The 12,543-nt window shown below is 39.8% G+C and overlaps 1 protein-coding gene across 1 annotated transcript in view; it reads left to right on the forward strand.

Moving 5' to 3' along the window:
* ABCB4 (ATP binding cassette subfamily B member 4) overlaps positions 1-12,543 on the forward strand; it is an 88,535-nt gene that overhangs the window by 10,491 nt on the left and 65,501 nt on the right. Inside the window, exons 5-8 of the mRNA XM_013989596.3 lie at positions 6,402-6,459; positions 7,847-8,038; positions 9,278-9,449; positions 11,110-11,234. Coding sequence (XP_013845050.2) covers positions 6,402-6,459; positions 7,847-8,038; positions 9,278-9,449; positions 11,110-11,234 — 547 coding nt within the window. The remainder of the gene's footprint in view (positions 1-6,401; positions 6,460-7,846; positions 8,039-9,277; positions 9,450-11,109; positions 11,235-12,543) is intronic.

The following is a 12,543-nucleotide window of genomic DNA, read 5'->3' on the forward strand; positions in this document are numbered from 1 at the left end:
CAGGGCCAAATTCAAGGTCTCTCTGGGGAATGGTGTGTGCAAGTTACTTACAGACCTATGGTTGTTGGAGTGATAAACTCAACAGAGTTATCAACATTAGTCTCAGTGGCCTCCACGTTAAATGATTCTTGGTCTTCTACAGTCATGTTTGTCATTAGGCATATTGCTGTCCTGGAGGATTTGAAATGAGAAGTCCCTTAAACGTTATTAATTCCAATGTCCCCTCTTTGATAAATTTGTAAAAATAATATTCTCATTCCTCTTTGGGGAAAATGAAACTGTTGTGTCTCAGAGTTTCTGTTGTGGCTCAGTGCTAATGAATCCAACTAGTATCCATGAGGATATGAGTTTGATACCTGGCCTCTCTCAGTGAGTTAAGGACCCATCATTGATGTGAGCTGCAGTATAAGTTACAGACGTGGCTTGGATCCCATGTTGCTGTGGCTGTGGCGTAAGCTGGCAGCTACAGCTCCGACTCAACCTCTAGCCTGCAAACCTCCACATGCCATGGGTGCAGCCGTAAAAAGCAAAAAAGAAAAAGAAAAGAAACTGTTGTATGTTACACTCTAAATCCAGAGAGCTCACTGATACATTTAAATTTTTTGAGTTTAGCAAAAATCTTGGGGGTTGAGAAAAGAGTATACTTAGCTATGCTTAGCTGAGCTTTCTAGCTCATCTCATAGAGATGATGTTTGTTTAGAGTCTATTCTTTCAAATGGTTGAGTCCTGGACAGCTAGACTAAACGGAAGCCAAAAGAGAAGGGAATGTTAGAAGGAAAAAAGGTTTAAATTACAAGAGGGTCCGACAATGACTTATTGTGAACAGAGCCCATCCTTGTCAAGAGAATAAAGCCTCCATGACAAGGTTGCTCCCTCACAATGACTCAATTGTGCAGAAACTATGCATAAAACATTCTGCCTCCCAAACCTTGAGAACAGAGTCATAGGAAACAATTTTTTCTGTGGGGCGTTAGGAACTTGATATTTTATGCCAAGTCTTTGGGACTGTAATAATGCAGGAGATTCTTTGGAGAAATTGATACAACTTGCATGTCTTTGCTTCCCTTTTGTAGATAAGAGGAAAAGGCAATTTTGAGCCCCAGTTACCTTCATTAATGACTCATTCTCCCAAAGCTGCCTATACAAGCACCAACTTTGTCTTTATGCTGAGTTTTTCTTTTTTTTTTTTATTTGCTCGATCAATAGTTTTTATTTTTTATTTTTTTAAATTTTTTTTATTTTCCCACTGTATAGCAAGGGGGTCAGGTTATCCTTACATGTATACATTACAGTTATATTTTCCCCCCACCCTTTGTTCTGTTGCAACATGAGTATCTAGACAAAGTTCTCAATGCTATTTAGCAGGATCTCCTTGTATATCTATTCTAAGTTGTGTCTGATAAGTCCAAGCTCCCAATCCCTCCCACTCCCTCCCCCTCCCATCAGGCAGCCACAAGTCTTTTCTCCAAGTCCATGATTTTCTTTTCTGAGGAGATGTTCATTTGTGCTGGATATAAGTGATGTCATATGGTATTTGTCTTTGTCTTTCTGGCTCATTTCACTCAGTATGAGATTCTCTAGTTCCATCCATGTTGCTGCAAATGGCATTATGTCATTCTTTTTTATGGCCGAGTAGTATTCCATTGTGTATATATACCACATCTTCCGAATCCAATCATCTGTCGATGGACATTTGGTTGTCAATATAATGAAAGAAGTCCTGGGCAGAATCAAGGAAGGCAGACATTGATTTACTCTGAGACTCAAAGTGGCAGTCAGGACTCCTTATATAATGTTTCCCATGTAATGCTTAAGGTATACATTTATAATTTGGGCCCTTCACTCATGAGCTTAAGACTTTGGGCAAATTAAACTCTGTAATCCTTACTGTTCTCACCTTCGAAAGGTAATCATAGGCTTACTGATAGAATTAGATGAGATGATATATGTCAAGTGTCTGGAACATAAATATTGGGGAAAACTAGCTGTAAGAACTTGGAAATGAAACAACCACTCTTTTTAAAAAAAAATTATAGTTGATTTACAATGTTCTGTCAAATCTCTGCTGTACAGCAAAGTGGCTGAGTCATATATATATATATATATATATACCCACTCTTCTCACATTATCTTCCATTATGTTCTATCACAACTGATTGGACATAGTTCCCTGTACTATATAGCAGCAGGACCTCATTGTCTATCCATTCTAAATGTAATAGTTTGTATCCATTAACCCCGAACTCCCAGTCCATCCCACTCCCTCCCTCTTCCCCTAGGCAACCACAAGTCTGCTCTTCATGTCTGTGAGATTGTTTCTGTTCTGCTCTAGTTTCATCTGTGCCATGTTTTAGATTTCACATGTAAGTCATATCATATGGTATCTGTCTTTCTCTTTCTGACTTCACCTAGTCTTAGAATCTCTAGTTCAATCCATGTTGCTGCAAATGGATTATTTTGTTCTTTTTTATGGCTGAGTGGTATTCCATTGTGTATATGTACATCTTATTAATCTTTTCATCTGCTGTTGGACATTTAGGTTGTTTCCATGTCTTGGCTATTGTGAATAATGCTGCAGTGAGCATATGGGTACATGTATCTTTTTGAATGAAAGTTTTGTCTGGCTAGATGCTCAGGAGTAGGATTGCTGGATCATACTGTAGTTCCATACTTATCTGAGGAGCCTTCATACTGTTTTCCATAGTGGTTGTACCACTTTACATTCCCACGAACAGTGGAGGAGGGTTCCCTTTTCCTCACACACCTTCTCCACCATTCGTTATTTGAGTCTTATTAATGATGGCCCTTCTGACCAGTGTGAGGTGGTACCTCATTGTAGTTTGGATTTGCATTTCTCTAATAATTAGTGTTGTTGAGCATTTTTTCATATGCCTGCTGGCCATCCTCATGTCTTCTTTGGAGAAATGTCTATTTAGGTCTTCTGCCCATTTTTCAATTTTTAAAATTATTTTATTTTATTTTATTTTTGCTGTTGAGTTGTATGAGTTGTTTGTATATTTTAGAGATTAAGCCCTTGTCAGTTGCATCATTTGGAACTGTTTTCTCCCATTCCATAGGTTGTCTTTTTGTTTTTTGTTTTTTGTTTTTAATGGTTTCCTTTGCTGTGCAAAAGCTTTAAAGATTGATTGGTTCCCATTGGTTTATTTTTGGTTTTATTTCTATTTCCTTGGGATACTGACCTAAGAAAACATTTGTACAGTTGATGTCAGAGAATGTTTTGCCTCTGTTCTCTTTTAGGATTTATTTATTTATTTATTTATTTATCGTCTTTTTGCCTTTTCTAGGGCCGCACCCAAGGCATATGGAGCTTCCCAGGCTAGGGGTCTAATTAGAGTTGCTGCTGCTGGCCTTTGCCAGAGCCACAGCAACATGGGATCCGAGCCGTGTCTGCAACCTACACCACAGCTCACAGCAACGCCGGATCCTTAACCCACTGAGCAAGGCCAGGGATCAAACCTGCAACCTCATCATTCCTAGTCGGAGTCGTTAACCACTGAGCCACTATGGGCACACCCTCTTTTAGGAGTTTTATGGTGTCTTGTCTTATGTTTAAGTCTTGAAGTCATTTTGAGTTTATTTTTGTGCATGGTGTGAGGGTGTGTTCTAGTTTCATTGATTTACAAGCAGCTGTCCAGTTTTCTGAAACAACCACTCTTAGATTCTGTTCCCTTATCTGTAAATGGATGAATTATATGTGAGCTCTCTAACGTGAATAAGCAGCTTCAAGAAATCCCCAGTTCTCTGTGATGGGGGCATTCAGGCAAAATTGGAGTTCTCCACCCTGACCCATTAAAAATACTTAGGGGCACTTTTTGGATATAGACTAAACCAAAGGTTTTGATTTAACTGGTCTTGGTCAGAGCCTGGACATCTGTATTTTTTCATGTTCCCCATGTGATTCTCATTGTCAGACAGCATTAAGAACTACTCAACCAGATTAACCCCCTGGAGGTTGATTATGAGACAGAAGCATAATACCTAGCATCTAAGAAGACCAGGTTGAGCCCCTTTCCAGATCTAATTCCGTGAGAGTTCCAGATCTAGAATTCCAGATGTAGTCCCATGACTCTCTTGGGAACATATACAACACACATTTGTCTCATCTTTGTCCTTGGGCAGTGGAAGTTCTTGGTATCCTGGAGCCTTTGGGGTTCCTAGAGTTACTAATGCGGAATTAGATTGCCATTCTTGTCTAGGACTCTGAGAAAAGAGCAAGGCAAATTTGGAATGTTTATAGATTCTTATTTCCTAGGAGGGAGGGACAATCTCAGTTATAATATTGTCATTGAGGAGAGATGAGTATTGAAGGAGAGTAAAACTCATTTTAGATTTCATCTGATTTCTAACTTCAGGGGGGGAAAAAAAGCCCTAAATACATATATCTTCAGGTTTCCCATGGTTTCTAACATTGATGATTACAAACAACACAGCTTTAGGATAGCTTGTCTGCCAAAAAGTTCCAATATGGCGTATCAAAAATGCCATACTGGAGTTCCCGTCGTGGTGCAGCAGAAACGAATCCAACTAGGAGCCATGAGGTTGCTCATTCAATCTCTGGCCTCACTCAATTGGTTAAGGATCTGGCGTTTCTGTGAGCTGTGGTGTAGGTTGCAGCTCAGATCTGGCGTTGCTGTGGCTGTGGAGTAGGCCAGCAGCTTCAGCTCTGATTAGACCCCTAGCCTGGGAACTTCCATATGCTTTGGGTGCAGCCCTAAAAGGACAAAAATAGACAAAAAAAAAAAAAATCCCATATTTATGAACTCAGGAAGGAAAGGAGCTTGCAGAACTGAATGGATATGCATACAGGTAAAATAGTGGCTGATTCCTCAAGGATCTAGTGTCTAATATAAGGAGCTAGGTTAATGAGCAGAAACACTTCACTATGAACATCTGTAGGGGGAACAATCTTCAGGGGAAAATTATGCCTCCATCAGGGCCACATGCTGGGTAATTGATCCTCACAGTAGTTTATGTTTAAAATAAATTTCTACCTTATCTCCCTTTGAAAGAAGGTAAGAATGATACACAGCACCCAGAAAATGTGACCTCAGGGCTATTTACAAGTGATAAAGGAATGTGGCCTAGTTTCTCTCCTAGCATCATGGGAAATGCGAAATGTCTTCCCTGGTATGTTTTCTCAGCAATACTGTGGTGATATTTTATCCTGTTGTTTTGTGAATGCAGGATCTGGGATGCTTCCTTTTCATTTTTTCACTTTGTGTTTTTAAAAAAGTGAGAATAGAAGTTCCCACTCTGGCTCCCTGGTATGGGCAACATCTCTGCAGCACCAGGATGCAGATTTGATCCCTGCTCCAGGACAGTGGGTTAAAGTATCCAGCTAGCTGTGGCATAGGTGGAAACTGCAACTTGGATCTGATCCCTGGCTCAGGAACTCCATCTACTGCGGGGTGGCCGAAAAAGAAAAAAAAAAAAAAAAAAAAAAAGCGACAATGAGTCATTACCACAGGAATCAGTCTGTACAGTATAGTGTCAGGAGCTGCATAGTATCGTGTTAAGACTTTCAACCTCCTTGCTAGCTGCATGACTTTGGGTGAGTTACTTTTTTCTCCCTGGGCCTCAATTTCCTTATCAGTAAAATGAGGAGTTATAAATAGTCCTGCCTGACAGAGTTATGAAAAATAAAAGAAATTAAGGCATGTAAAGTGTTCTGAACAATGACTGCCTGGCATGTAATAATTGCTCAGTAAATGCTAGCTACTATCAAAACACGGAAACCTAGAAAGGATCATTGACATTTTTATCAAATTAGTTCAAATTATAAGGCAATATATTTCCTTCCAAGTGATATTGCTTTAAAAACACCATAATACAGGATTACTGGTAAACAAAGCAGAGAATGCTGGATGCTGACTGATCGCCAGTGATCTAGGGACTTGTCTTGGAGCAACTCAGTTATCTTTCTTGTCTCTAGCTTTTCTTCCTTTGCAATGAAAGTAATTCTGCCTTTTTATCACTTATGTCTTGAGGAAGCATCTAAGGGAAAACACGTATGTAGAAGCAAGTGTCTGTACAGTGCTTTGAGTCACTAAGAAAAACATGGGCCCCCTATAACCTGTGTCTTCTGTGGGGACCATTTCTTTTTCCCTTCTCTGCCTCCTATGTGCCCTTCCTCAGCTCCTCTCTGCTGCCTTAGGAAGCTGCTTTGCTAAAGGCCCAAGGCTGATAGGATGGGGGCAGAACCTGTGAGGGCTTAACTTCCCCATCTGGACCCTAGAGTCCTACAACCGAAACCCTCGGGCCCTTTACACGAGTAAAGTGAAAAGAGGGACTTGAGTGAAAAGGAAAGAGAATATAGATTTAAAACCTGACATTGCCTTTCAAAAATGTCTTATTTTTATTCTGTTTCATTTTTTATTTAGTGAATTTGTCATTGTCAATGCTAAATCCGGGCAGAATTCTGGAAGAAGAAATGACTAGGTAATTGGCTAATATATATGTATATGTACTTATTTATGGTCTGTTTTTTAAAAAACACTTTACTTGAAAATAATTTCAAACTTATAGAGTTAGAAGAACATGCAAAGAGTCCCTGTATATGCTTTACCTCTTGTTATACTCTTTAATCTGTTATCATTTATACCCCCTCCCCTGCCATTCAAAGTATGTTGCACAGAGCATGGCCCTTTACTCATAAATACTTCAACATGTTTCCTAAGAACAGGATATTCTCTTTATAACCACAGTACAGTTATCAATTCAGTAAATTTCACATTGATGCAATACTCTGATCTAATCTACCATCCGTGCTCCAGTTTTGTCCTTTGACTCAGTAGTGTTGTTTATTGCATTTTCCCCCTCCTTCAGCCTTCTTAATAGAAATCCCAGAGTTCCCCTTGTGGTTCAGTGGTCATGAACCTGACCAGTATCCCTGAGGATGTGGGTTCGACCCCTGGCCTCGATCAGTGGGTTAAGGATCCAGCATTGCCACAAGCTGTGATGTAGTTTGCAGATGCGTCTTGGATTTGGCATTGCTGTGGCTGTGGCTGTGGCCAGCAGATGCAGCACCAATTCCACCCCTAGCCTGGGAACTTCCATATGCTGCAGGTGTGGACCTTAAAAAAAAAAAAAAGAAGAAGAAAGAAAGAAACCCCAAAACCTGTCACATAATGTTTGTATGTTTGCATATCAGTTAATGTTGCTGACTTAAATGAGTATTATCTGTTTACTCTAGCAGACCTGAAAGGCTTCTATCTGGAATAGTTTGTAAAGTTATATAACATAAATTTGAAAGTATCGAAACTGAACTTATTATTTTTAAAGATACTAACTTTCCTCTGCTTTAGTTAACACTTCACTCCAAATTGGTTTGAAGTCATGATGTTTTATATTTTACAAAAAGCTTTCAAATTCTGCCAGTTAGGAAGAGGTTTTCTTGCTCTTTGTGTAAACAATACAGGGGAAACTTACATTAAGACCCATTTTGCGTGCTCAATCTGTTTATTCTTATGTTTGCAATGTGTAAATAGTGGTGAACTGGTATACAAGCCTAGAATATTAACTATGAAAAAGTTAATATTTGTCTCTACAAATTGTCATATCAGTTTAAAGATGATTCATTAACACCATTATATTTTTGCAGTTAACCACAAAAGTTTCTTTTACCTTTGGCTGATAATTCAAGTGGATATATTTGTCATTGTCCTCTTATAATCGAATATAAAAGAAAAAAAATAATGTGTATTTATTATAATGTTTCAAACAGTCTTTGTGATATATCAGTAAACTTATTAATTCCCAATTCTGAATATTTCTCCCAAAAGAGATAAAGACCATATGTAAAAGAAACTTTCTAATTATTTTCCAGATATGCATATTATTATTCAGGATTAGGTGCTGGAGTTCTTGTTGCTGCCTATATACAAGTTTCATTTTGGACTTTGGCAGCTGGCCGACAGATTAAGAAAATTAGGCAAGAGTTTTTTCACGCTATTCTACGGCAGGAAATAGGCTGGTTTGATGTCAGTGACACCACTGAACTCAATACACGGCTCACAGAGTAAGTAGATTGTTAACATCACACTTTTATGAAGAAATTAATCTCTAGGAGTTCCCTTGTGGTGCAGCGGGTTAAGGACCTGGCATTGTCATTGCAGTGGCTTGGGTCACTGCTGTGGCATAGGTTCAGTCCCTCACCTGGGAACTTCCACATGTCATGAGTGTAGCATAAAAGGGAGGGGGAATTAACTGCTAATTGTGTGAAAATTTGTCAAGGGAAAATTTTCAATGAAAAAATAATTTATGAGGTTAAGCATTTGGTGTGTGTTGGGAACAGATCATCTGATGGCCATCTCTAGCATTTAGAGCCTGTGGCACAGTGCCTTTTCTTTACCCATTCGCTCTTTTTCCTCAGTTATATAGGAAGTGTATGAAGACTGAGGTCACATCCTTTAGTTGTTTATCTCTCGGGAACCTCAGCACAGGCCCAACCGCTTTTACAGTCTCAAAACGGCTGAGTGAGTGAATCAGTGGTTGAATGAATTCACAAAGAGGCTTATCTTAGTACCTGTTGACCCTTCATTTATTCAACAGATAGTTGAGGGACTTTTCAGTGCCCAACACTATTCCAGATGTTTGTGATATACCAGTGAACCAGACACATCTCCGACCTCTTGCTGCTTACCTTCCAGCAGAGGGAGACAGATGATAAGCTTTTTCTGACAGGAGGTCCTGGCAAGAGTGTGGTGTGCAAATGAGGGCGAAGAGGAGGGGAGTCTAGGGCATTTAGTGCCTGGCTGGCCTCCGTGAGGACCTCAGCTTTCACCCTGGGAGAAATGGGCAGCTGTGGATGCTTTTGATCTGAGCAGTAACATGTTCAGACTTCCATTTTTAAATGGTTCACACCAGCTGCTGTACTGAGAGTAGAGGGTTGAGAATAGCACCAGGGTTAGAACCAAGGAGCCAGGCTCCTCATTACTGTTGCCACACCTTTCGGAGCTCCTGCTTTTAAACAGATTGAGTTGTATGTTCAGCATGCTAATGCTTCTCTGTAGGATTAACTGATTGAATGCTATCAACTTAAATGGTATCAACTTCTTAGAAGCATGAACTAATCCTGAATTTCTTCCTTTGTACAATATTTAGGTGGGGAAGAATATCATTGGAGAGGCTATGACTGTGAAAGAGGCTTGCAGGAGTCTGAAAGTGTTTTGCCTGTCTCTGTGCTTGTTAGATGTCTGCTTCATCTTTTTCACTGAAGATCTCCTGCCTGTAACCACTTAGGTGTGATCTTTTTTAGTGACATCTCCAAAATCAGTGAAGGAATTGGTGACAAGGTTGGAATGTTCTTTCAAGCAGTAGCCACGTTTTTTGCAGGATTCATAGTGGGGTTTATCAGAGGATGGAAGCTCACTCTTGTGATAATGGCCATCAGCCCTATCCTGGGACTCTCTGCAGCTGTTTGGGCAAAGGTATGTGGAACGTGGGCATTTCCAGTTGTGTTAACCCATACAGATAGAGTTTTTGTTTTTTAAATTTTTGGATTTAGGGCCACACCCCCAGCATATGGAAGTTCCCAGGGGTCGAATCAGAGCTACAGTTGCCAGCCTATGCCACAGTTACAGCAACGCGGGATCCAAGCCACACTACAGCTTACGGCAATATTGGATCCTTAACCCACTGAGCAGGGCTGGGGATCGAACCCTCATCCTCTTGGATCCTAGTTAGGTTTGTTAGCACTGAGCCACGACGGCAACTCCAGAGTTATTTTCAATATGCAGGATTCTGGTACTTGTGCTTGTGCAGATCTGTGTTAAATGTCGTTTGAAACCACATCCAGAAGCATGTTGTCAAGAAGGACATCTTCCATCTAAGAAGGACATCTTTTTTTTAAATTTTTATTACAGTTATTTACAATGTTCTGTGAATTTCTGCTGTACAGCAAAGTGACTCAGGACATTTATTTTTAAAGTGATTCAAAAATGTCACAGTTATTAGCTCAATCACAGGTTTTTCACAGTTATTACTGTTATTAGGTAAATCTTCTGGCATAGTTAAATTATATATATGGTTATGTCCTCATTTAAGGAAACAATTTTAACATAAAATTTCTCCAAACTATTGCCTGAATATAAAACATTTAAATAACATTTTTATTTGTTCTCTTTATTTTTAATTGTTATCTATGATAGTTAAATGGCACTTTGCCTTTTTTTTTTTTTTTTTTTTTTGTCCCTTATCTTTTTATGTGCATACCCACGGCATATGGAAGTTCCCAGGCTGGGGATCAAATCAGAGCTGTAGCTGCTGGGCTACGCCAGATATTCAATATGCAGGATTCTGGTACTTGTGCTTGTGCAGCTCACGGGATCTGAGCTGTCTGCCACCTACACCACAGCTCATGGCAATGCCAGATCCTTAACCCAATGAGGAAGGCCAGGGATCAAACCTGCGTCCTCATGGATGCTAGTCAGGTTCGTTTCTGCTGAGCCACAATGGGAACTCCAACTTTGCCAATTTTTGCTTTGCAATAAAATCCACATAACTGGCTCTATTTCAGACACCACTCTGGAGCTGAGAAATTTTATTGGCAATTTTTGCTCATTCTGGGCTTGATGATTTATTTAATAAACTACCAGCAGCTCTTTTGTTTTGATTCTTCCTTTATAGTTTCTCCTGCAATATTTTGTTTAATCATCTTATTATTCGGGAGAATGTCCTGGAATAGGTCTGAAAGTATGGTTTTTATAATAATTAAAAATTGGGACATAACAAAAGAATGGGCAGTGAATCCTTTCCAAGCAGTAAGGTTTTATTTTAGCTTATTTTGCAATTAGCAGACAAAAGAACAGTAGTAGTTGCAGAACTCAATACTGTCCCCAGAAACACTAGAGAATTATGTGTGATTTCCTCTTCCCAACTCCTTTTGCGGAGCATGTCACCTACATGTCAGATCTAGCCTTTGGAGGCAGTGGAAGCAGCCATTGAATCTGAGGCACTGAGTGTTGTTTGCTCCCTGACCACAGTGTTTGGTAAAGGACACGGTTTGGGAAGAAAAAATAAGTTTAAAGAGATGATCAGACTGTCTTTAAACATTTTTCTGTGTACGATGAATGTTTCTCTTCCATCCAGATAATCTCGGCATTTAGTGACAAAGAACTAGCCGCCTATGCAAAAGCCGGTGCTGTGGCAGAAGAGGCTCTGGGAGCCATCAGAACTGTGATTGCATTTGGGGGCCAGAGCAAAGAGCTGGAAAGGTCAGGAACGTTCTTTGCCCACTTGTTCAAAGAACCTGCTTTTACATTTTGTTACGTATTCTCTCGTGGTATGTCTACTGCTTTCCCTTACCTAATGTTAACCCCTTATCCACAAAATATAGGCACTCTTTACTAATGGCTGGTGTTTAATGTCAGCTTCTAAAGCAGGGTTCTAACCTTTTTATGTTCCATAGACTCCTTTGGCAGTCTAATGAAACTTAAGGACTTCCTTTTTGGCACATGGAAGTTCCTGGGCCAGGAATAGAACCCGCACCACAGCAATGACAACCAGATCTTTAATTGGCTATGCCAATTAAACTCCATGATTTTAAATGCATAAAACAGGAGTTCCCTGATGGCTCAGAAGGTTAAGGATCCTGCCTTGTCACTGCTGTGGCTCTGGTTACAGCTAGGGCACTCATGGGTTCAATTCCATGCCTAAGAACTTCTGCAGGTCTTTGGCATGTCCCCTCCCCCTCACCAAATACATAAAACAAAATACGTAGGATTACAAAGGAAACCAATTATAGTGAAGTACAGTTATCAAAACATTTTAAAATTATGAGGCGGTAAATACACATCTCTGTTTATAACCTATTAAATACTAAGAGCTAACTGTGGGTCTAATAACCACTGTAATCTGAAGCAGGGTTGTGAGTAAAAGCAATTTCAAGATATCTGTAACAATTAGAACATGATATGAGGAGTTCCCTTTGTGGCTCAGCAGGTTAAGAACCCGACTAGTATCCACAAGGACATGGATTTGATCCCAGGCCTTGCTCAGTGGGTTGAGGATCCAGCATTGCCGCAAGCTGAAGCGTATGTCTCAGCTGGGGCATATGCGGCTGGGATCCCATGTTGCTGTGACTATGGCATAGGGTGGCAGCTGCACCTCTGATTAGATCCCCAGCCTGGGAACTTCCATATGCTGCAGGTTCGGTCCTAAAGAGAAAAAAAAAGGAAAAAAAAAGAAAGAAAAGAACATGATGTGAAAATGATCTGGAATTCTATTGGCAACAAAGTCACAGTTACTGCTAATATTATAGTGATTTGTTGCCTGCATTAATAATTAAAGGAAATGCTGTATTTCAGTTAGAGGTTAGTGAAATCAAATATATAAATTTTTCTCCCTTCAAGTTCCTTTGCCATGGATTCCAGGTTAAGTACCCTTGCTCTAAAGGAACTTGATAGACAAAAACTTAAATGCCAGAACAAAGCCCCCCTAATAAAGTCTACTCCGATCTATTTAATTGCCCCAACCAGTTTTCTTTAAATAATCCCTTTATATTATAGCTGAAGCATGATTCCA

The sequence above is a fragment of the Sus scrofa genome, chromosome 9, assembly GCF_054392235.1.
Source record: "Sus scrofa isolate SSC_HxYL_T2T_F1_AM1 chromosome 9, Sscrofa_HxYL_maternal_Yorkshire_Landrace_v2.0, whole genome shotgun sequence".
NCBI lineage: Eukaryota > Metazoa > Chordata > Mammalia > Artiodactyla > Suidae > Sus > Sus scrofa.